The 25,291-nt window shown below is 42.5% G+C and overlaps 2 protein-coding genes across 2 annotated transcripts in view; one reads left to right on the plus strand and one right to left on the minus strand.

Annotated features, from left to right (window-relative positions):
- The window catches only part of ERCC6L (ERCC excision repair 6 like, spindle assembly checkpoint helicase), a 50,155-nt gene extending 26,113 nt beyond the window's left edge, over positions 1 to 24,042 (minus strand). The window contains exon 1 of the mRNA XM_079765032.1: positions 23,910 to 24,042. Within this exon, the coding sequence (XP_079621158.1) occupies positions 23,910 to 23,977 (68 nt within the window). The 5' untranslated portion in view covers positions 23,978 to 24,042. The remainder of the gene's footprint in view (positions 1 to 23,909) is intronic.
- Positions 19,706 to 21,825, plus strand: LOC307096004 (proteasome subunit alpha type-2-like; the record flags this gene model as incomplete). The annotated part of the gene is made up of 2 exons (XM_079765620.1): positions 19,706 to 19,779; positions 21,001 to 21,825. 2 exons carry the CDS (start codon positions 19,706 to 19,708, stop codon positions 21,662 to 21,664), a joined length of 738 nt encoding a protein of 245 aa, XP_079621746.1. The 3' UTR covers positions 21,665 to 21,825.
- Positions 24,043 to 25,291: the final 1,249 nt, after the last annotated feature.

A 25,291-nucleotide genomic window follows, 5' to 3' on the forward strand; every position in this document is an offset into this window, starting at 1 on the left:
TGGGTCATGAGCTGCCAGTTTGTGACATCTGGTTTATCTCAGCTTAAAAAGGTACCTTTGACTTTGCCTGGATTTCCCCTCCAAATGATTTCTAAAAAAAAAAAAAAAAAAAAAAAGTAGCTCTAGGACTCTCAGAATTGAAGCCTACATAAGGTTTGGTTCAGGGCTTAATACCATCCACCTGTAAGACCAATCATTTGAAGTGGTGTAAGGCTTTCTGTAGTATTTATTACTGGCTTTGGATTCCAGAGACAAGAACTATATGGGCCAAACCATATAGCCCCAAAGATATCCAAGGTTCTTAGTGCTCTTGCAGGTCCTTTATATCCTGTCACAAAGAGAATACAAGCCAGCAGGAAGATCAAGGCCTCTTTCAAAGTGGGTAAAGGCAGGCAGGGATCTGGTCCACCTCCTTTGTAATTTTGATTGAACTGGGTAAACACCCTTCTGCCAGAATAAACAGGAAGACAGCATCCTCTTACATGTTAACATGCCCTCAGAAAGCAGCTGAACCTGCTGGCTAGTTATTCTGGAAAAAAACCCAGTTAATTAATAATTATGCCAAAACAAAAATTATCCTTTTTTTCTGGCACAGTAGATGTGCTTTGGCATCCAGATAGAGCAGCGGTCACCAACTGGTGGTCCGCGGACCACTGGTGATCCGTGAGGTCCGAAAGGTTGGCAATCGCCGGTTTAAGGAAACCTTTGGAGCAGCAGTCACCAACTGGTGGTCCATGAGGTCCGAAAGGTTGGCAACCGCTGAGATAGAGCATACCAGCCAATTTCCTCAGCAGGAAAGTTTCATTATTTTGGGAACCATTGGTGGCAAACATCCTGACTGGCTCTCTGAGATAAAGTCTAACTAAAAATGAAGAATTCTCTAAGAACAATATTAACTTCTTTTACAGTAGGTACAGACCTTTAGTACTTCGACCCCCAATCTTCTAGCTCAAAGTTATCTAGTTAACCATCGCATTAGAGTGAGAAACTCTAGGGATTCAAGCAAGCACTTATTCCAGAATTTGAACAAAGCTAGGGTTATTTGGAAAGAAGTCCCAAAACCTCCCTTTTGCCTTCAATTCATCTTCAGGCCACATCAGTGGGGAAGTAGACAAGACCTTCCATTAAGACAAGAATATAAGTCTAAAACCAAACCATGACCTAAGTGATGGTTATAATAATAATTCATTAAATTGAATATTTTTATGTTTTATACACTTTCCTATATATGTCTTATATTTCAGAACAGAAGTTTTAAAGAATATTACTTGCCCACACTAGTGGCCAGGGGATAAGATATATCACCAAAAGAAGGTGGATTTCGCTGAAACCGGTTTGGCTCAGTGGATAGAGCGTCGGTCTGCGGACTGAAGGGTCCCAGGTTCGATTCCGGTCAGGGGCATGTACATTGGTTGCGGGCACATCCCCGGTTGGGGGTGTGCAGGAGGCAGCTGGTCGATATTTCTAGCTCTCTATCCCTCTCCCTTCCTCTCTGTGGAAAGTCAATAAAATATATTTAAAAAAAAAAAAAAAAAAGAAGGTGGATTTCATATCGTGTTGAGTAGACCAAAAAAATAACAAACACACACAAAAACAAAACACAGTAGCAACCAAAATCCCCACACCTAGAAAATGCCTGAAGTATGGGTGTTTTATGTTGTTCCAGGAAAGAAGAGTCTAGATGCTCAATTCTATTCCACTGAGTGCCATGTGTGTACTTATACAATTACTACACTATCTTGACTACAACAGCTCTGTAATAAGTTTTGAAACAAGGAAGTGTGAGTCCTCCAACTTCGTTCTTTTCCAAAATTATGTTGGATATCCTGGGTACTATACATTTCCAAAAGGCTTTTATAATAGTTTGTTAATTTCTACAAAAGAAAAAAAAAACAGCTGGGATTGTGTCAGATATTGCATAGGAATCTACGTATATCCCTTTGAGGAGTACTGCCATCTTAACAATATTAAGTCTTCCAATCCATGAACACTGGTTATCCTTCAATTTATTTAGGCCTTCTTGAAACTCCTTCAACCATGTTTTGTCATTTTCAGTGTATAAGCCTTGCACTTCCTTGGATAAATTTATTCCTTAGCATTTTATTCTTTTTGGTACTATTGTAAATGAATTGTTTTCTTAATTTTATTGACTGCTATGTATAGAAATACAACTGAATTTTGAATATTGATCTTGTATCCTGCATTTTTGCTGAATTTGTTTATTAGCTCTTACAGTTATTTTTGTGGATTCATAGGCCTTTCTATATAAGAGATCATTCAATCTGCAAATACAAATAGTTTTACTTTTTTCTTTCTAATCTACATTCCTTTTTTTCTTTTTCTTGACTAACTGCCCTGACTAGAACCTCTATTACAATGTTGAATTATAATAAGTTATAATGTTGAACAACAGTACTAAGAGCAGACAAAAACTTTCAACATTTTACCTAATGGTGAAAGTTTGCAGTCTTTCACCATTAGGTACTAGTATAATGTTACCTTGGGTTTCTGCAGATACCCTTGATCAGGTCGGGGAAGTTATCATTTTTTTAATTTTTTTTTATTGATTTCAGAGAAGAAGGGAAAGACAAAGAGAGAAACATCAATGATGAGAGAGAATCATCCATTGTTTGCCTCTTGCATGTGCTCTGACCAGGAATCGAACCATGACCTCCTGGTTCATAGGTAGACAATTAACCACCGAGCCACACCAGATGGGTATGAAGTTATCTTGTATTCCTAGCTTGTCAAGTGTTTTGATCAGTAAAGGGTGCTAGATTTTGTTAATTTTTTTCTGCACCTATTGAGATGAACATGTGGTTTTGTCCTTTGGTTTTTGACAAGTTGGATATGTCTATTATCTAGTACAGATGTCAAGTAAGCAGTTGGATACAGAAGTCTGGAATTCAGAAGCAGTCAGTCAGTACTAAGGACAAAAATGTGAATATTTTCAGCATAAAGATGGATTTTAAAGTCAAGAACCTAGATAAGGGCAACAAAAGAAGGAGTGTAATTAAAAAACAAAACATGGCAGTCCAACATTTTAACATTAACAGCACTTACAAAAGAATTCCAATTAATGAATACAGAAAAAATGGCAAAATTTAAAAAAGGCCACTTTGTAATCCCTAATGAAATAACTGATGTGGGCAATGATTATCAATGCTTGAAAGGTTGATGGGGTACTGAGTATTCACAAGATGTTAAAGGATCACCAACATATTATTATTTTGTTGTTGTTAATCCTCACCTGAGAGTATTTTTTCCATTGATTTTTAGAGAGAGTGGAAGGCAGGTGTAGAAACAGAGAGAAACATTGACGTGAGAAAGACACATCGATTGGTTGTCTCCGCACATGGGGATCAAGCCAAAAAACCAAGGTATGTGCCCTTGACCGGAATAGAACCAATAACCCTTCAGTCCACTGAGCTAAATTGGCTAGGACCCCAATATATTATTTATCCACTAGTGGCCGGGTGCATGAAATTCGTGCACATTAAAAGGAAATTAATTAGAGGAAATATTTTAATATTGCTATTTGCCCTTTGACTATAATAGAAGTGTCAGAGATGAAAGAAAATTAGTAAAACATATATGAAAATCTCCCTGCTGTCAGAGTCTGGGGCATACAGTGAGACCCAGAGTCCAGTGCCCGCCCACCCGGGCGTGTCTCAAAATTGCACAAGACCCAGACCAGGCCAACCACACCCCCATCAAGCCCTGCCGGGCAGGGGGCGCAGCCTCAGGTCCCCCGGCCCGGTACCGGGTGGGGAGTGTGGCCTCAGGTCCCTCTGTGCAGTCTCAGGTCCCTCGGCCCAGCGCCAGGGGTCACGGCCTCAGGTCCCCCAGCCAGGTGCTGGGTGGGGGGCGTGGCCTCAGGTCCTCCAATGCAGCCTCAGGTCCCTCAGCCCGGCACCGGGTTGGGGGGCGCGGCCTCAGATACCGAGGCCCCAGCACCGGAGCAGGGGGTGCAGCTGCAGGTCCCCTGGCCCCAGCACCAGGGCGCATGGCCTCAGGTCCCCTGGCCCGGCCTCAGGTCTCCCAGCCCCAGCACGAGGATGGGAGGACCCAAGGGCATGACGACCATTTGCATATTAGCTCTTTATTATCTATCCACTAGAGGCCCGGTGCATGAAATTTGTGCATAGGGGGCATGTCCCTCAGCCCAGCCTGTACCCTCTCCAATATGGGACCCCTCGAGAGATGTCTAACTGCCCGTTTAGGCCCAATCCCGGTAGGATCAGAACTAAACGGGAAGTCGGACATCCCTCTCATAATCCAGGACTGCTGGCTCCCAACTGCTCGCCTGCCTGCCTTCCTGATTGCCCCTAACCGCTTCTGCCTGCCAGCCTGATCACCCCCTAACCACTCCCCTGCCAGCCTGATTGATGCCGAACTGCTCCTCTGCCAGCACGATTGACCCTAACTGCCCTCCCATGCCGGCCTGGTCACCCCTAACTGCCGTACCCTGCTGGCCTGGTCGCCCCCAACTGCCCTACCCTGAAGGCCTGGTCCCCCCCCCAAGTGCCCTCCCCTGCCAACCCGGTCACCCTTAACTGCCCTCCACTGCCAGCCTCATCGCCCCCAACTGCCCAACCCTGCAGGCCCGGTCCCCCCAACTGCCCTCCCCTGCAGACCTGGTCACAACTAAATGCCCTCCCCTGCAGGCCTGGTCCCCCCCCAACTGCTCTCCCCTGCAGGCCTGGGTCCACCCCAACTGCCCTTCCCTGCAGGCCCGGTTGCCCCCAACTTCCCTCCTCTGCCAGCCTGGTCACCCCTAATTGCCCTCCCCTGCAGGCTTGATTGCCCCCAACTGCCCTCCCTTGCAGGCCTGGTCCCTCCCAACTACCCTCTCCTGTTGGCCATCTTGTGGTGGCCATCTTGTGTCCACATGGGGGCAGCCATCTTGTGCGATGGAGTGATGGTCAATTTGCATATTACTCTTTTATTAGATAGGATAGAGGCCTGGTGCACGGGTGGGGGCCAGCTGGTTTGCCCTGAAGGGTGTCCCGGATCAGGGTGGGGTTCCCTTGGGGGATGGGGCGGCCTGGGCGACAGGCCTGTGGTGGTCTGCAGGCTGGCCACGTGCCCTGGCGACCCAAGCATAGGCCAGGGCCAGCTGGAAGCAGGTATCTGGGATTTATTTATCTTCTATAATTGAAACTTTGTAGCCTTGAGCGGAGGCCAGGGCCGACCAGGGTGAGCAGGAAGCTTGGATACCTCCATCGCTGGGGGCAACCCAAGCCTCCTGCTCACTCCACCTCCGTGGTGGCCTCCATATTAATTGGGTTAGTTTGCATACTCGCTGATTGGCTGGTGGGCATGGCGGAGAGATGGTCAATTTGCATGTTTCTCTTTTATTAGTGTAGATATAAAGAGGGAATATGCAAATTGACCATCACTCCATCACAAAGATGGTAGCGCCGACGGCGGCGCCCACAGTAGAGGCGGGCTTTCCATAACACAAGATGGCTGCACCCACAGCAGAGGCCGAGTTCCTGTAACGAGCCTTAAGGAGCAATCAGCAGGGACTTGAGGCTGCATCACGCTGGGCCAGGGCAGGGGACCTGAGTCTGTGCCCCTCGCCTGGTAGGGCTTGACAGGGGACCTCAGGCCATGCCCCCCGCCCCAGCATCAGGCCAGGGAACCTGAGGCTGCACCCCCCACCCCCAGCGCCAGGCCGGGGGACCTGAGGCCGTGCCCCCAGCCCAGTGGGGCTTGACTGTGGACCTCAAGGTGCGCCCCCAGCCCCAGTGCTGGGCAGGAGGACTTCAGGCTGCTCCCCCTGCCCCGGACCAAGGGACCTCAGGCAGCACCCCCAATCCCGGCGCTGAGGGACCTGAAGCTGTGCCCCCTGGCTGGTGGAGCTTGATGGGGGATCTCAAGGTATGTGCACAAATTTCATGCACCAGGCCACTAGTATAGGATTATAAAGGGGAAATGCAACTCTGCAAAGACATGGTCAGCCTGCAGCCAAATGAACCCATTACTTAACATTACAAAATTAGGAAAATCAGATATTATATACTTCCTGATATGATGTGATATTAAGTATATGGCCTCACCTACAAAGTAGTCATGCCAAAAATATTGAACCTTAACCCTTTGCACTCACTTGCTTTTTTCTCGATTCCTTTATTCTACTCGGGATTTAATTTTTTTAATACCCCAGATTTTACAAAGCACGGCAGTAGAATAAAAAACTGGAGTTTCTTTTCATACAAACTTATTTATTTGGACTTTTTTTATATTTCAAATTATTGATACATTCAAAGAGTATAAAAAGAGCTGCTACCGATGCTAACCATGTCGAGTCACACTCGACATCCGAGTGCAAAAAGTTAATATGTTTTGCTCTAGAAAAATTTTATATAGGTATAATTGACATACAACATTATATTAGCTTCAGCGTACAACATAATTTGATATTTGTATATATTGTGGAATGATCACCATACTAAGTCAACATTAGCCACTATATTGTGGAATGATTATCACGTTAAGTCAACATCAGCCACTATACAGAGTTAGAAAAATTTTTTTCTTGTGATGGAAACTTTTAAGACTTACTCTCTTAGCAACTTTCAAATATTCAATACAGTATTACTATAGCTGTCATGCTGTACAATAGATCCCCACAATTTATTTATTTTATAATGGGAAGTTTGCACCTATTGACCACCTTCATCCATTTGGCACAGCTCCCAACCTCCTCCTCCGGCAACCACAAATCTGTTCTCTGTATATATTAAGTTGGTGGTTTTTGTTTTTAGATTTCACAAATGAGACAGTAAGGTATTTGCCTTTCTCTGTCTGTCTTATTTCACTTAGCATAATGATCTCGAAGTCTATCCACATTGCCACATATGGCAGGATTTCCTTCTTTTTATGACTGAATAATATTCCATTTTGTGAATATGCCACATTTTCCTTATTCACTCATATATCAAATCTTTAAATTTAAATTACTGGTACAGGATATAGGAGAACAAGCTAATGTAACCACTAGGAAGACATCAGACTAATCCAAATCATTGGCATAGAAATGAGAGTGGGAGGTAGGGAGGGATTTTTCAAGATTAAGAGGCTTGGCACACTTCCAAGCTCTTTCTATGAAGCCATCGTTACCCTAATTCCAAAACCAGATAAAGATACCACAAAAAAAGAGAATTACAGACCAATATCCTTGATGAACATAGATGCTAAAATCCTCAACAAAATTCTAGCAAATCAGATTCGGCATTACATTAGAAAGTTCATACAACATGACCAAGTGGGATTTATTCTGGGGATGAAAGGACGGTACAATAGCCACAAATCAATAAATGTGATACATCACATAAACAAATTGAGATACAAAAATCACATAATCATATCAATCGATGCATAAAAAGTATTTGACAAAACCTACCACCCTTTCTTCATAAAAACTCTCAGCAACGTTGGAATAGAGGGATCATACCTCAACATAATAAAAGCCTTGTATGACAAACCTATAGCCAACATCATGATCAATGGGCAAAAACTAAACTCATTTCCCCTAACAACGGGAACAAGACAGGGATGCCCACTTTCACCACTCCTGTTCGATATGGTACTAGAAGTACTAGCCATAGCAATCAGACAAGAAAAAGAAATAAAAGGCATCCAAATTGGAAAAGAAGTAAAACTGTCCTTATTCTTAGATGACATGATACTATACATACAAAACCCCAAACACTCCATCAAAAACTACTAGACCTAATAAGTGAATTTGGCAATGTAGCAGGATACAAAATTAACACCCAGTATGGCCTTTTTATACAACAATAATGAACTCACAGAAAGAGACACCAAAAAAAAAAAAAATCCCATTTACCATTGCACCAAAAAAGTTAAGATACCTAGGAATAAACTTAACTAAGGAAGTAAAAGACCTATACTCAGAAAACTACAGGACATTGAAAAGAGAGATAGAGGAGGACATAAACAAATGGAAGAACATACCATGTTCATGGATTGGTAGAATCAACATCATTAAAATGTCCATACTACCAAAAGCAATCTATTGATTCAATGCAATCCCTATTAAAATACCAACAGAATATTTCAAAGATCTAGAACAAACTCTCCAAAAATTCATCTGGAATAAAAAAAGACCCCAAATTGCCACAAGAAACCACGAGAAAGAAGAACAAAGTTGGAGGGATCACAATACCAGATATCAAGCTATATTACCAAGCCACGGTTCTCAAAACTGCCTGGTACTGGCACAAAAACAGACATATAGACCAATGGAACAGAACAGAGAATCCAGAAATCGACCCAAGCCATTACGCTCAATTAATATTTGACAAAGGAGGCAAGAGCATACAATGGAGTCAAGACAGTCTCTTCAATAAATGGTGCTGGGAAATTTGGTCACATACATGCAAAGAAATGAAACTAGATCACCAACTTACACCATACACAAAAACAAACTCAAAATGGCTAAAGGGCTTAATTGTAAGACGGGAAACCATAAAAATCCTACAAGACTTCATAGGCGGGGATTGGGAAGATGGCTGCCGACGGGAAGGTAGAATGCAAGATAATGTATGAGTGAGAGAACAAAAGGAGAGTGTGTGGACGTAAGGGGAGTGCATATTTGTGGGTGAGGGTCAGCTATACTCCAAGGGACTGTTGGGGATTGTCGGACCAGGATCCCCTGACCAGGCAGCCTACACTGCTGCTGAAATCTCTCCCAGAGCAACAGGCTCTACCACGGAGATCATGCCATCTTGAAGGGGAGAATAGCTGTCATTGGAAGCCTATACATCCCACGACTCTACAAACAGAACACCCAGGGACCAACTGTAGACCCAGGAACACAGGATCTCAGGCAGCGCGAATAAACTGACGGAGGAGCTCTGCCCTTCTCAAGGAAAGGTCAGATTACGCCTAGGGAAAGGTAAGGTGTGCGATACAGGCTGGAGAGAAAAATGTGCGAAACGGGATCTATAGGTTGGGGGAAGTCTCCGCCCCAAAAAATCCGCAGCCGTGATCTGCGAATGAGGAAGGGGATGCGCAGGGCTGCTGGCAGAAGGGAACTCTAAAAATCAACCCATAGCTGGACTGGGCACAAAAAGGCAGCATGAAATTTTCCAGTGTGCCGGCTGCTTAGTGCCAGGGTAAAAAAGACGTGCACAGAGAGGATCATAGAGTTGCGCGCAGTGCCGGAGGGTAAAGTCACGAGTTTGCGCACTTATGCTGGCTTTTTTTTTTCTCTTTAAATCCTTGCTTTTGATTACTAAGCCCGGTACATAAGATCACCCAATTGGGGACACTCTAAGAGACTGCAGGTGAAAGTTGTTTTTCTGGACCTGGGGATCAGACCGGGGAATAACGATCAGAGAACCAGCTCTGGGGCAGCCCATTCCCCCAAACCAGTATTAAGTGCAACAGGGAAAACAAAATCTAAACACTAGCTAGAGAGGACTTATAGATGCAAAGGTCAATCCAGAAACACTGCCACCCAGGGGTTGAATCACAAATTGACAATTGTATAAACACAAATAAAGGAGTATAACAATCAAAGAAAGACTGCCTGCCTGAAAATCAGGACTGTGGCTTACAACACTGAGGAGCAGAAGAACGCAGGGAACTTCAATACTCTCCTGACTAGGAAACAGGCGTGGCAAACAAAACAGTAGAGGAAGTGAATGACCTTCACTACTGCACATTTTTATTTCTTTCATATTTTACTTAAGAAACTCATTTTTTTCTTTTTTCCTCACTTGATTTTGCCTTTTTAATTATTATATTTTTTAAATCAGTATTATTACTACTACTATTTTACCTTTATTTATTTATTTATTTTTTATTATTTTATTTTTTTTAGTTAAGATAGCGTAGAGAGAGGTGTGTATGGACTTGGAGCAGGGGGTTGGAAATTACATATATAAGTAGGGTGAAATTTTAGCAGAGGGTAAACAGAAAGAGTAGGGAAAATCTAAAGCCGGAGAGGGTTAAGATAAACAGGAGACCAAAAGGGGAAAGGTTAGGAAGAGAGTGATGTTAGGAAGAGAGTGATGGCATAAAACTAGTGTTGAGATAAGGTAAAAGGATGCTAAAGGAAGATGCAAATAGAATGTAGGACACTAATCCCAAAATAAAACAAAGAGAAAATCAAATGACACTTTAAAAAAAAGGTAAAATAATAGTAATCATAATGCTGATTGAAAATAAAAACGTAATAATTAAAAAGGTGAAAATCGAGTGAGGAAAAAGAAAAAAAATAGTTTCTTAAGTAAAAGATGCAAAAAATGAAAATAAAAAATTTTAAAAATTTTTTAAAAATTAAAATAAAAATTAAGAAGAATAAAATGTGTAGTAGTGGCGGTCATTCACTTCCTCCATTGTTCTGTTTGGTACGCCTGTTTCCCAGTCCGGGCAGTATTGCTGTTCCCTGCATTCCACTGCTCCTCAGTGTTGTAAGCCAGTCCTGATTTTTAAGCCGGCGGTGTCATAATTTCTCGTATTTATTTTTGATTACACCAGAGACAATTTGTGTTTCAGCCCCTGGGTGGCAGTGTTTCTGGATGGACTTCCAGGCCTCTCCAGCTTTTTTTTTTTTTTCCTATGGCACTCACTACCGGTTTGCGGAGGTGTGCGCCTCAGAGATGCCTCTCCGATGGTCACTCCCAGCTCTGCTCCCCAGGTTCCAGAATAACAACTTCCCCCTGCAGACTCTCAGGGTATTCCCCAACTGGGTTTTACTATGTATCGGGCTTAGTAATCAGAATCGGAAAAAGCCCAAGTGTGCGGACAGTGGGTCTGCGCACAAGACCAAGCAGCCTGCACTCCTTTGAAATTCTTAGTCTGACCCTCCTCGTCAGATCAAAATGGGTTGCTTTTTTAGAGATCCCTTCTGTTAGCAGCTCTGAGGACCCCCCTTCCACATTCACGGATCATGGCAGCCCCAACAGCCGCGGACTTTTCTAGGCACAGACTTTCCCCGTCCTCCAGTTCCCGCCGCTCGCGCGTTTCCCTCTCCCGCAGCCAGGACAAGAAACCTCACCTTATCTCAGGCAAAATCTGGCCTTTCCGTGGTGCAGTGAAAACTTGCTTTGAAACTGCGTGTTTGGGCCGATTGGGCTTACCTTTTTTTTAAAGTGTCATTTTATTTTCTCTTTATTTTATTTTGGGATTAGTGTTGTACATTCTATTTTCATCTTTCCTTTAGCATCATTTTACTCTATCTCAAATTTACCTTTATGCCAACACTCTCTTCCTCACTTTTCCCCTTTTGTTGTCCTGTTTCTCTTATCCTATTCCTGCTTTAGACTTCCGCTATTCCTTCTTTTTACCCCGTTAAAACTTCATCCTACTTATATATCTAATTTCAGATCCCCTGCTCTAAGTCCATACACACCTCTCTCTTCTCTTTCTTCACTATCCAAATTTTTTCTCTCTGTCCTTTTGTTGTTGTTTGCTTGATTGTTGATTAGATTGTTTTTTTCTATGCTTGTTTGTGAGATTGTTTCGCTTTTTCTTTTTGCTTTTTGCTTCTGTTTTTCCTCGCCTTGCTTGATATTAATTGTTGTTTGTACTTTGCATTCAAATCTAGATATTTGTTGCTTGCATTTGTTGGGATTGGTGGCTGTTCCATTGGAGTTTTATGCCCATATAAATAGTTTTGTCCCCCTTCTTCTTTATTCTCTTTCTTTTCTCTCTTACTTTTTTTCCCTTTTCTCAATATTATTTTTGCACTCCTTTTGTTTTCTTCTTATTTCTTTCTTATCCCCTAATTCTCTTTTCTCTGGTGGCCACCTTTATTTGGGGTTATTAGTATTGTGAATACGTTGATGTACACTGCCTTCTATGTAGTGCCTTGTTGTGTTGTATTTTGTGCCTTTAAATCAACGCAGGAGAAAGAAAACTACATAACCAGACACCCAGAGAAGAGAGATCATGGGGAGACAAAGAAACAGCCTGCATATGAAAGAAAAGGGGGCATCACCAGAAAAAGAAGTAAACGAAATGGAGGCAAGCAACCTATCAGAGAAAGAATTCAGAGAAATGGTCATAAGGTAGCTGAAAAGAACGGAAGACAAATTCAACAACATATGTAAGAAGCAAGAGGAAATGAAGAAGAACCAAGAAGAACTGAAAAATGACATCGCTGCTATAAAGAACTCAATAGAAAGCATCAACAGTAGACTAGAAGAAGCAGAGGACCGCATCAATGAGCTAGAAGACAAGGTAGGAAAAAATACCCAAGCAGAGTAGCATCTAGAAATAAAAATTAAAAAACAGGAAGAGAGCCTAAGGGAACTTTGGGACAACACAAAACAAAACAACATCTGCATAATAGGGGTGCCAGAAGGAGAGGAAACTGAGCAAGGAATAGAAAACCTCTTTGAAGAAATAATGACAGAAAACTTCACTGATATATGGAAGAAAAACCCACACAAATCCAAGAAGCTCACAGAGTCCCAAGAAAAATGAACCCCAAAAGACCGACGCCAAGGCACATTATAATTAAACTGGCAAACACCAACGACAAAGTAAGAATCTTAAAAGTGGCCAGAGAGACAGAAGGTTACCTATAAAGGATTCCCCCATCAGACTAGCGACTGATTTCTCAACAGAAACACATCAGGCCAGAAGGGAATGGAATGAAATATACAACGTCATGCAAAGAAAGGGTCTGAATCCAAGAATGCTGTACCCAGAAAGGCTATCAATCAAAATTGAGGGTGAAATCAGGAGCTTCACAGACAAAAAAGGACTAAGGGAGTTTATTACCACCAAACCAGCAATGCAAGAAATGCTAAAGGGTCTGCTGTAAAAAGAAGAAATAAGAAGCGAAGAAGGAACATAGGGGTAAAGAATGAAAATGGCGACAAACAAGTACCTATCCTATATAATAAAAGGCTAATATGCAAATCGACTGAACGGTGGAACGACCAGTCACTATGATGCGCACTGACCACCAGGGGGCAGATGCTCAACATAGGAGCTGCCCCCTGGTGGTCAGTACGCTCTTACAGGGGGAGCGCTTCTCAGCCAGAAGCCCTGAGCTGGGCTCACGGCTGGCAAGCGCAGTTTTGTTGGTGGAAGCCTCTCCCACCTCTGTGGCAGCGCTAAGAATGTTTGACTGCCGGCTTAGGCCACGGGGAGTGGGCCTAAGCTGTCAGTTGGACATCCCCCAAGGGCTCCCAGACTGCGAGAGGGCGCAGGCCAGGCTGAGGACCCTCCCTATAGCCCCACCACCTGAGTGCACAAATTCCATGCACCAGGCCTCTAGTCAATAATAACATTAAATGTAAATGGATTAAATGCCCCAATCAAAAGACATAGGATAATGGATTGGATAAAAAAAAAAACATGACCCATATATCTGCTGTCTACAACAAACACACCTCAGAAAAAAAGACGCACACAGACTGAGGGTGAAGGTATGGAAAAAGGATTTTAGGGCGAATGGAAATGAAAAAAAGGCGGAGGTAGCAATACTTATATCTGACAAATTAGATCGCACAGTGAAGGACATAAAGAGATACGGAAGGCCACTTCATAATACTAAAGGGAGCAATTCAACAAGAAGAAATGACTCTGGTAAACATATACGCACCCAATACAGGAGAACCAAAATACCTAAAAAAACTCCATGTAAGATATAAAGGGAGAGATTGACAGCAATAAAATCATAGTAGGGGACTTGAATACCCCACTATCACCATTGAACAAATCCTCTAAACAAAAAATCAGCGAAGAAATATCAATCCTAAATAACTCACTAGACCAGATGGAATTACTTGACATCTTCAGAACATTTCACCCCAAAGCCACAGCATAGACATTCTTCTCAAGTGCACATGGGTCATTTTCAAAGATAGACCATATATTGGGTCACAGGCAAAGTCTCTTCAAATTTAAGAAGATAAAAATCATATCAAGCATCTTTTCAGATCACAGTGGCATAAATCTGGAAATAAACTACAATAAAAACAACCCAAAAAAATCAAACACGTGGAGACTATATAGTGTGGTATTAAACAATGACTAGGTTACCAGAGAGATCAAAGAAGAAATAAAAAACATCATGGCAACAAACGACAATGAAAACACAACAATCCAAAAATCATTGGGACACAGCAAAAGCAATCTTGAGAGCACAGTTAATAGCTCTATAAGCCTACTGCAAAAAACAAGAAACAATGGTAATAAATTACCTAACCCTACAACTCAAAGAGTTAGAACAACAAGAAAAGCCCAGTGTAAGCAGAAGGAAGGAAATAATAAAGATCAGAGCAGAGATAAACAACATAGAGACCAAAAAAACAATACAAAAGATCAACAAAACCAAGAGATGGTTCTTTGAAAGGAAAAACAAGATTGATGAACCTCTAACCAGGCTCACCAAGAAGCAAAGAGAGAGGACCCAAATAAACAAAATCAGAAATGAAAGAGGAGAAATAACAACAGACCCCACCGAAATACAAAGCATTGTTGAAAAATACTATGAACAACTCTATTCCAAAAAACTGGACAACCTGGAGGAAATGGACATATTCCTAGAAAAATACAACCTTCCAAAACTCAGTCAGGAAGAATCTAAACATCTCAATAGGCCAATAACTATGGAAGAAATTGAAGCAGTCATCAAAAAGCTTCCAGCAAACAAAAGCCCAGGGCCAGACAGCTTCACGGGGGAGTTTTAACAACATTCAAAGAAGAACTAAAACCTATCCTCCTCGGAGTATTCCAAAAAATTCAAGAGGAATGAATGCTTCCAAGCTCATTCTATGAAGCCAGCATCACCTAATAACAAAACCAGATAAAAACAACACAATGAAAGAGAATTACAGGCCAATATCCCTCAAAAACATAGATGCCAAAATCCTCAACAAAATTCTAGCAAATCAGATCCAGCAGTACATCAGAAAGATAATACACCAGGACCAAGTAGGATTTAACCCAGGGATAAAAGGATGGTACAATATCCGCAAATCAATAAACGTGATATATCACATAAACAAATTGAGAGATAAAAATCACATACTCATATCAATTGATGCAAAAAAAGCATTTGACAAAATCCAACACCCTTTCTTGAAAAAAATTCTCAGCAAGGTGGAAATACAAGGATCATACCTCAACATAATAAAACCCATATATGATAAACCCACAGCCAACATCATACTCAATGTGCAAAAACTAAAACCATTTCCCCTAAGAACAGGAACAAGACAGGGATGCCCACTCTCACCACTCCTGTTCGACATAGTACAGGAAGTACTAGCCATTGCAATTAGACAAGAAGAAGAAATAAAAGGCCTCCAAATTGGAAAAGAAGAAGTAAAGCTGTCCTTATTTGCAGATGACATGATATTGTACATAAAAAACCCGAAACACTCCATCAACAACTATTAGACTTAATAAATGAATTCGGCAATGTAGCAGGATACAAAATTAGCTCCAAGAAATCTAGGCCATTTCTAAACACCAATAGTGAACTTACAGAAAGAGAGACTAAGAAAGCAATCCAATTTACCATCGCACCAAAAAAATTAAGATACCTAGGAATAAACTTAACTAAGGAGGTAAAAGACCTATACTTGGAAAACTACAGGACACTGAAAAAAAGAGATAGAGGAAGACATAAACAGATGGAAAAACATACCATGTTCATGGATTGGTAGAATCAACATCATTAAAATGTCCATACCACCCAAAGCAATCTATAGATTCAATGCACTCCCCATTAAAATACCAATGGCATATTTCACAGACCTAGAAAGAACTCTCCAAAAATTCATCTGGAATAAAAAAAGACCCCAAATAGCTGCAGCAATCCTGAGAAAGAAGAACAAAGTAGGTGGGATCTCAATACCAGATCTCAAGCTGTATTACAAAGCCACCGTTCTCAAAACAATCTGATACTGGCACAAGAACAGACATATAGACCAATGGAATAGAATAGAGAACCCAGAAATCGACCCCAACCACTATGCTCAATTAATATTTGACAAAGTAGGAATGAACATACAATGGAGTCAAGACAGTCTCTTCAATAAATGGTGTTGGAAAAATTGAACAGATACATGCAATAAAATGAAACTAGACCACCAACTTACACCATACACAATAATAAACTCAAAATGGATAAAAGACTTAAACATAAGACAGGAAACCATAAAAATCCTAGGGGAATCCACAGGCAGCGAAATCTCAGACATATGCTGTAGCAATTTCTTCACTGATACCGCTCCTAGGGCAATGGAAATTAAAGATAAAATAAACATATGGGACTACATCAAAATAAAAAGCTTTTGCATAGCAAAAGAAACCATCAACAAAATAACAAGAAAGCCCACTGTATGGGAGAACATATTTGGCAATGTTATCACCAATAAGGGTTTAATCTCCAACATTTACAGGGAACTCATACAACTTAATAAAAGGAAGATAAACAATCCAATAAAAAAATGGACAACGGACCTAAATAGATACTTTTCAAAAGAAGACAGAAGGAAGGCCAAGAGACACATGAAAACATGCTCAAAGTCACTAATTATCCGAGAGATGCAAATCAAAACAACAATGGGGTACCATCTCACACCTGTCAGAATGGCTATTATCAACAAATCAACAAATGACAAGTGCTGGTGAGGATGTGGAGAAAAAGGAACCCTCGTGCACTGCTGGTGGGAATGCAGACTGGTGCAGCCACTGTGGAGAACAGTATGGCGTTTCCTCAAAAAACTAAAAATGGAACTCCCATTTGACCCAGTGAGCCCACTTCTAGGAATATATCCCAAGAAACTAGAAACACCAATCAGAAAGGATATATGCACCCCTATGTTCATAGCAGCACAATTTACAATAGCTAAGATTTAGAAACAACCTAAGTGCCCATCAGCAGATGAGTGGATTAAAAACCCGAGGTACATCTACACAATGGAATACTACACCGCTATAAAAAAGAAGGAAGTTTTACCATTTGCAACAGCATGAATGGAACTGGCGTGCATTATGCTAAGTGAAATAAGCCAGTCAGAGAAAGATAAATATCACATGATCTCACTCATATGTGGGATATAATGATCAACATAATTTGATGAACAAAAATAGATCCAGAGACAAATGGCAGGGGGGGGCGGATTTAGAGATCAAGCAAAGGACTTGTATGCATGCATATTAGTATAACCAATGGACACAGACACTGGGGTGGTGGGGGCTTGTCCGGGCTGGAGGGGGGTCAATCGGAGAAAAAGGAGACATATGTAAAACTTTATAGACAATAAAAAAAAAAGGTTAAGAGGCTTTAGAAATATAATCAAATGCAGCATATGGACTTTCTTTGGATCCTGATTCAAACAAACCAATTATAAAAAGCCTTAAAAGCATTTCAAAAATCCTATATAATAAAAGGCTAATATGCAAATCAACCAGTCGCTATGATGCGCACTGACCACCATGGAGCAGACGCTCAACATAGGAGCTGCCCCCTGGTGGTCAGTGCACTCCCACAGGGGGAGCACCGCTCAGCCAGAAGCTGGGCTCATGGCTGGCGAGCACAGCAGCGGTGTTGGGAGCCTCTCCTGCCTCCGCAGCAGCGCTAAGAATATCTGACTGATGGCTTAGGCCCGCTCCCCACAGCAGTCGGACATCCCCCGAGGGCTCCTGGACTGGGAGAGGACGCAGGCCCGGCTGAGGGACTCCCCCTTGAGTGCACGAATTCCATGCACTGGGCCTCTAGTTGAAATATAAATTGTGTATTAGCTGATATCAAAGAATTAATATTTTGTTAGGTGTGATATGGTATGATGGTTTTTAAGAATATGTTCTTTTTCAGAGATGCATACTAAAGTATTTAAAAATGAAATGCCACAATGCCTGAGAATTTAACTTAAAGTACATTAGAAGAAAAATGCGATTGAGGATATTAGGAAGGATCAGCAGAATCTGAGAAGCAGCAACCAGTGAGGTAGGAAGAAAATCAGAAGAATGAGGGGTCCTGGAAGCCAAATGAATCAAGTGTTTCAAGGAGAAGTGATAAACTCTGTCAAATACTACTGGTAGGGTTAAAGAGGATGAGGATTAAAAATCAACCATTATTTACTTATATGAAAGTGATTGGTGACCTTGAAAAAAGCAGTCTGAATAAAGTAATAGGAGATGTAGGTGAGAGAAAAACAGAGAAAAAAAGCAGATGAGTGACAGCAAGAGAGAGTGGACAACCATCAAGTGGGTGACAGAGAGGATGACACAAACAGTAGTGACAGAGAGAAAGGTGGGCAACATAGGAAAGAAGGTGGGTGACAGAGATAAATAGAGGATGGGTAACTCTGCCAGTCATCATCTATTACCTCTCAGTTCCAAATTCACTCCTCAATACCTGTTCTGTGATAATAGAATTCCTTTAAGCATCTCTCCTTTACAGCCAGGACAAAGTTTTCTCAGTAGAGGGCGCCTGAGGGACACTGCAGGAGAAAGGAACTCTTCCGAACTTGCCAGCTGCTGCAGCACAGTGGGTCAGCCACAATACCCAGTCCCTCAATGACCTTGAAGCATCCACCTGGCCAGGAAATTACTTTCTTGCAGCCCTGAAAACTAGTTCCCTCAGCAGCTTGCCTATGCCCTGGTCTCCACCCCTTCAGCATGTCTAAGCCATGGGTTGCTGATAGCCTGCTCCCAGCCCACAGTCCAGAAGGTTGCTTCCTGTTGGCCTAGGGCAGTGGTCGGCAAACCTCGGCTCACGAGCCACATGCAGCTCTTTGACCCCTTGAGTGTGGCTTTTCCACAAAATACCACGTGCAGGCATGCACATACAGTGCGATTGAAACTTCGTGGCCCATGTGCAGAAGTCAGTTTTCAGCCTGGGCGAGTCTATTTTGAAGAAGTGGTTCTAACGCCGAGCCACACTCAAGGGGCCAAAAAGCCGCATGTGACTCGCGAGCCGCGGTTTGCCGACCACTGGCCTAGGGAATGCAGACCAGCACCTGGCCTGGGCAAGCCAGCATATTTCTCTGCTATCCAGTGGGCAGAACTATATCTTCTTCAAGGAGGTCTGAGCCTCAGCCTTGGGGAGAGGGCCGCCTTCCAAGTTTGTTCTTTCCTTGGTATTCTCCCATAGCCCTAGGGTACCATAATACAGTATCCTTATTTTGTATAGCCATTCATTTTATAGTTTAATAATTATTTATATTAAAATCCATGCTTTAACATACTGTATGGCTTCTATTCTTGATTGGACACAGAAAGATACAGTGACAGAGAAAAAAGGTAAGTGACAGAATGAGAGAGTGGGTGACAGAAAAAAAGTAGGTGACAGGGAAAGAGTGGGTAACAGAGAGAATGGGTCATAGAGAAACAAAGAGTGGGTGATAGAGATCATAGGTGACAGAGAAAGAGAGAAGGGGTGACAGAGGTACAGATTGGGGAGGATGACAGAGAAAAAGAGGGTGGGTTGACAGAAAGAGTAAGTGTGAGCAGGTAGATGACAGTGTGGAACAGGTGGGTGACAGAAAGAGAGAGGGTAAGCAACAGAGAGAAGGGGGTAGTGGGTGACAGAGCAAGACAATGGGAGAGAGCGTGAGAATGAGTGCCAGAGAGGGACAATGGGTGACAGAGGTGGGAGACACAGAGGGAGAGATAATGGGTGACAGAAAGACAAAGAGACAGAAGCAAGGAGAAAGAGAGAGAAAGAATGCCAGAAAAAGAAAAATAGGGGACAATGGTGAGGGGAGCAACAGAGAATGGAAGCATGGGGGTACAGAGAGCACAAATAGACAGTGGGCATCAGAGAGGGTGAGTAATAGAGGAGCTGCTGGGCTGGCATCACCAAGGGAGAGCAGGACTGATACAGAGAATGTGTGACAGAGTTATCATATATGACAGAAAATAAAGGTGTGTGAAAAAGAAAGGTGTGCAGAGAGTGTGTGACAGCAAGATTCAAAGTTTTCTTTCATCTCTTAGGCAGGAGAGGCAGAGACAGCGAAGGAGAGGGACATAAAAGGGAGGGAGGAAAGGAGGGAGAACTAGAGACAGAGAAATTGTGTGAGAATAGGATTGTGCCAATGAGCAGAATTATGAGCAAGAGAGAAGGTAAAGAAAGCTGTGTGTGGGATTTGGAAGAGGATGGAAAACACTGAGAAAGATTAGGAGGAACAAAAGAATTATGAGACTTGAGGGGTCATGAGAGATGGGATGTCATGAGAGACAAGGAAACTGTGAAAGAAAGGTATGGATTGTGACAGCAGAAGATGACTGAGATGAGGGGGTGATTGTTGAGGGGAGTGGGAGAGAGACAATTTGAGAATGTTCTGAAGAAAGCACTTAGGAGAAAGTGAGAAACAGGTGCCAGCTTGAGAGGCAGTGTTAAGGAACCAGTGCACAGTGCAAGCTGAGAGGCCCACTTGCTTGCTCACAGAAAGGAGGGAAGGGGACTAAAGACCTTAAGCCTTATCACCACTTTCCAGATGAGAAAATTAAGGGTCAGAAAAGTCAAGTGACTTGCTTGAGGTCTCCCAGCTAGCAGATGACAAAGCCATAATGTGAAACCCAAATGACCCAACTCTAAAGCCAGCACTTGCACTGGCTGGTTGCTAAGTGGTTAGCATCAGCCCTCGGGCCTAAGAGTTGAGGGTTCAATTCCCCATCAAGGGTCAAGGGCACGTACCTTGGTTGCTAGTTTCCCAGCCCCAGTAAGGGCACATACGGGAGGGCAACCAATCTATGTGTCTCTTTCACACCCATGTTTCGCTCTCTCCTCCCCCTCCTCCCTCCCTTCCACTCTCTCTAGAAATCAATGGAAATAAATAAATAAATAAAGCCATCGACGGCCTGGGGAGCAGCGGTCCCGGGAGGCCTCGGGAGCGCAGGGAGTTCCCGGGCGACCCTGAGGTGGTGGGAAAATACAGGCCTCAGCCAGGGATTTGTTTTCGCTTTGGATACTAGAGAAGAAGGCAGCTTTGGCTGAGCTGTGTCTGGGTGTCCCATTCAGAACTCAGGATTTTCTTCCTGACCCAGCCCATCTGGTAAACTTGTTCAGATTGAATATGCTTTGGCTGCAGTAGCAGGAGGAGCCCCTTCAGTGGGAATTAAAGCTTCAAATGGTGTGGTATTAGCAACAGAGAAGAAACAGAAATCCATTCTGTATGATGAGCGAAGTGTACACAAAGTGGAGCCAATTACCAAACATATAGGCTTGGTGTATAGTGGCATGGGCCCAGATTACAGAGTGCTTGTGCACAGAGCTCGAAAACTAGCTCAGCAATATTATCTTGTTTACCAAGAACCCATTCCCACAGCTCAGCTGGTACAGAGAGTAGCTTCTGTGATGCAAGAATATACCCAATCAGGTGGTGTTCGTCCATTTGGAGTTTCTTTACTAATTTGTGGTTGGAATGAGGGGCGACCATATTTATTTCAGTCAGATCCATCAGGAGCTTACTTTGCCTGGAAAGCCACAGCGATGGGAAAGAACTATGTGAATGGAAAAACTTTTCTTGAGAAAAGATATAATGAAGATCTAGAACTTGAAGATGCCATTCATACAGCCATATTAACCCTAAAGGAAAGCTTTGAAGGGCAGATGACAGAAGATAACATAGAAGTTGGAATCTGCAATGAAGCTGGATTTAGGAGGCTTACTCCAACTGAAGTTAAGGATTACTTGGCTGCCATAGCATAATGAAGTGACTGAAAATCTGGAATTGCAGATAATCTCTATACTTAAACATGTTTAAAGTATGTTTTGTTTTGCAAACTTTTTGCATACTTATTTCTACATGATTTAATGGATCAGTGTTTTTAAAATGATACTTATAACTCATAATAAACTGTTAAATCCAACTTTCAGATTTTTAGGAGTTAGTAAAATTTTTAAATAGTTTAAAATAAATAAATAAATAAAAATAAATAAATAAATAAATAAAGCCATCACTCTACCACACCACACTGCCTCCCTCTGTTTCCCCCAAATCTTCCATAAGGAAGTCATGTAACTTAGTCCAAAAATGTACTTTTACTCCTCTGTAAGATCTTTTGGCTTTTAACAGCCTTAAAACATTGTTTTTCTGAAAAGGGAGACAGAACTGTTCACTGCCCCAATTTATTTCTTTGTACTACATCAAAATATAAAACTTCTTAAAAAAAACAAAACACCTCATAGACACAGACAACCATGTGGTGATTACCAGAGGGAAAAGGGGGTGGGGGAGTAGAATAAGATAAAGCAGGGATAAATAGTGATGGAAGGAGAATTGGCTTGGGGTGGTGAACACATAATACAATATATAGATGATGTAGCATAGAATTGTACACCTGAAACATATATAATTTTATTAACCAATGTCATCCCAATAAGTTCAATAAAAAATTATATTGAAAAAATAAATTAAATTAAAATCAGACTCTAAACTTTTAAAAAAAATAAACTGTACATCAAAGGACACAATCAACAAAGTGAAAAGGCAACCTAAAAAATGGGAGAGAAAATATCTGCAAATTATAAATCAGATAAGGGGTTAATATCCAGAATATATAAAGAACTACAACTCAACAACAACAACAAACTACCCAACTAAAAAAGGACTTGAATAGACATTTCTCCAAAGAAAACATAGAGATGACCAACAGGTATATGAAAAGATTCTCAACATCAGTAATCATTAGAGAAATGCAAATCAAAACCAGAATGAGATACTACTTCACTATCATTAAGATGGCTAGTAACAAGAACAAAACAGAAAATAAGTGTTAGCTAGGATGTGGAGAAACTGGAACCCTTGTGCACTGTTGGTGGGAATGTAAAATGGTGCAGCTACTCTAGAGGACAGTATGGCAATTCCCCAAGAAATTAAAAGTAGAACTACCATACGATCCAGCAATCCCACTTTGGATATATATCCAAAAGAATGGAAAGCAGGATCTTGTAGAGATATTTGCACACCCATGTTTACTTCAGCACTATCACAATAGTTGAGATGGAAGTAACCCAAGTGCCCAACAATGGATAAAGAAAATATGAATAATGCAGACAATGGAATATTATTCCATCTTAAAAAGGAAGGAAATCCTGTCACACAACACTACATGGATGAACCTTGAGGACATCATACTAAGTGAAATAACCCAGTCACAGAAAGACAAATACTGTATGATTTCTCTTATGTGAAGTCCCTAGAGGAGTCAGATTCACAGAGACATAAAGTAAAATGATGGTTGCCAGGAGCTGGGGAAGTGGAGAATGAGCAGCTAGTGTTTAATAACTACAGAGTTTTAGTTTTACAAGATAAAAAGAGTTCCGGAGATGGATGTTGGTGATGGTTGAACAACAATATATTTAATACCACTAAAGAATGGTTAAGACAAATTAGGTTAATACAAACTTTATGTTGTGTGTATTTTAGCACAATTTTTAAAAAATTAATGCTTACTCCCACATCACCAAACCCTCTCCACCTTCAGCCATCTAGAGAATGCTTCCTCATTTTTTCAACACAAATGTCTCTTCCTTTTATGAGGTCTTCCCTTGGCTCACCGACCCTGTAGTTGGCCATTCGCTCCTCTTACAGCACTTATTAAATATTGTAAGTTTACCTATCCCTTTCCACTACTAGATTACTAGTATAAGCAATTTGGGGAGGAGGCCAATATTTTAGGCCTGGGACTTGGTATGCTGGAAAGACTCAAGGAAGCCTTGATCAATTGAAGTTCTGGCTCTTAAGGAGTTCATAAAAGTGAGTCATCTGATTCTCAAAAGGGGCATTGGGGGGCTCCCCAAGCTTTAGAAAGCTGAGCAGATTCCCCCGCCCTGCTCTCAAAAGCCTCCGCCTCAGCAGTTTTAGGCCCCTGGGAGGGTCGGAGGGCCGCCGCCTCACCCCCACTCCAGGCCAGAAACTGCGAGCTAGACCCGCCCAGCGGCCCAGACATACCTCAGGTAAAGAGCAGCCAGCTCTGGGCTTAAAGCCTCGGCTTCCACAAACCCTTGGAACGCCTCCATGGCCGCCACTTTGGGTCCTAGTTATCTCCGCCAGGGATTGAATTTCGCTCGCTCCCGCCCTGCGCACGCGCTGTGCACAGGGAAGGGGGCGGGGGAGGAGCATCGCCAACCATTGGCCACCGGGCTGCACCGGGCTGGTCAATCCCCCCAAGTTCCGGCATCAGCATCTGAGTCCAGCCCACAAAGGTCGCGCGCCTGCGCCTAGGCTTGCAGGAGCTAAGAGGCGGTCAGGCCCCGGCGGCGGCGGGTGAGGGGGGGCGTGTCCTCTCTTTTTTTCTACCATTTGCAGTCCAATCCAAACCGTGCTGAGGCCAATCGTGTGTTTGCTTGTACGTGTGCGTGTGCTATCCACGCGAGTGGAGTAGACTGCATGATGTGATCTCAGTCATAGCCACTAGAGACCTCCTCCACAGCCTGGGACCCAAATATCATTCCTTCCACTGCCTGGCGCTGGAGCATGCTTTGAATTCAAACACCCTGGGAGGCATAGTCCCCTGAGTCACACTGAAGAAGGGTTTCAAGAACCGAGCCAAAGCCCTTATTTAAGAAATAAGTAATGCTGTCCTTGTGGTCACCATTTCTTCAGAAGCCCCAACTGAGATGCCTATTTTCAAAGGCAGAGCTTAGAGCTTCCAGAAACATGGTGATTGAGTTAATGGCTTGTTTTGGCGATGCAAATAGGTTGTGAGACAACAAAACAGAACCCCAATTTCTGTCTTAGGCAGCTGCCCTTCTGTGGTCTGTGGAGAAAAGCTACAAGGAATTCCCTCAGGACTAAAGCTACCATCTTCCTGCTTCCCAACTGGCAGTGATCCCCAAAGGCCCTAATCGCTGGGAAGAAAGGACCAACCCTTGGCTCACTTGCCCTTAGGTTATTGGATTTTTCTCAGTTGCCATTTTCACACAGCCACAGGACTCCCACTTCTTTAAATCCACTAAGTCCTCCAGCTCTCCTTCCCTCCACCTCAGTCCTTAAGTTGCTGCCCTTTTCGGTACATTATGATGTCCCAGCTCCCACCCCAGAGAGTTTCATGGTGCCAATGACCCAGAAAACTCACCACCTAGTCCTCCTTTGTAAATGATCACCCACATTCACAGACCAGAAATAAGAGAAAAGGTGGGCAGGATTTAGAGTAGGTAAATGGGGGCAACAAAAAAAGAATCAAAATAATAGTTACTACTATATCCCATTTATGTTGTCAAGCCCTGTATAAAGTACTTTTACTTATATTAACTCTCCTGGCTGTTCCTCATTTCACATCTACCCTGAAGTGAGGACTCTCATACCCCCAGCTTTTCTCAAGGGAATGGGGT

The sequence above is a fragment of the Cnephaeus nilssonii genome (assembly GCF_951640355.1).
Source record: "Cnephaeus nilssonii genome assembly, chromosome: X".
Classification (NCBI taxonomy): Eukaryota; Metazoa; Chordata; class Mammalia; order Chiroptera; family Vespertilionidae; genus Cnephaeus; species Cnephaeus nilssonii.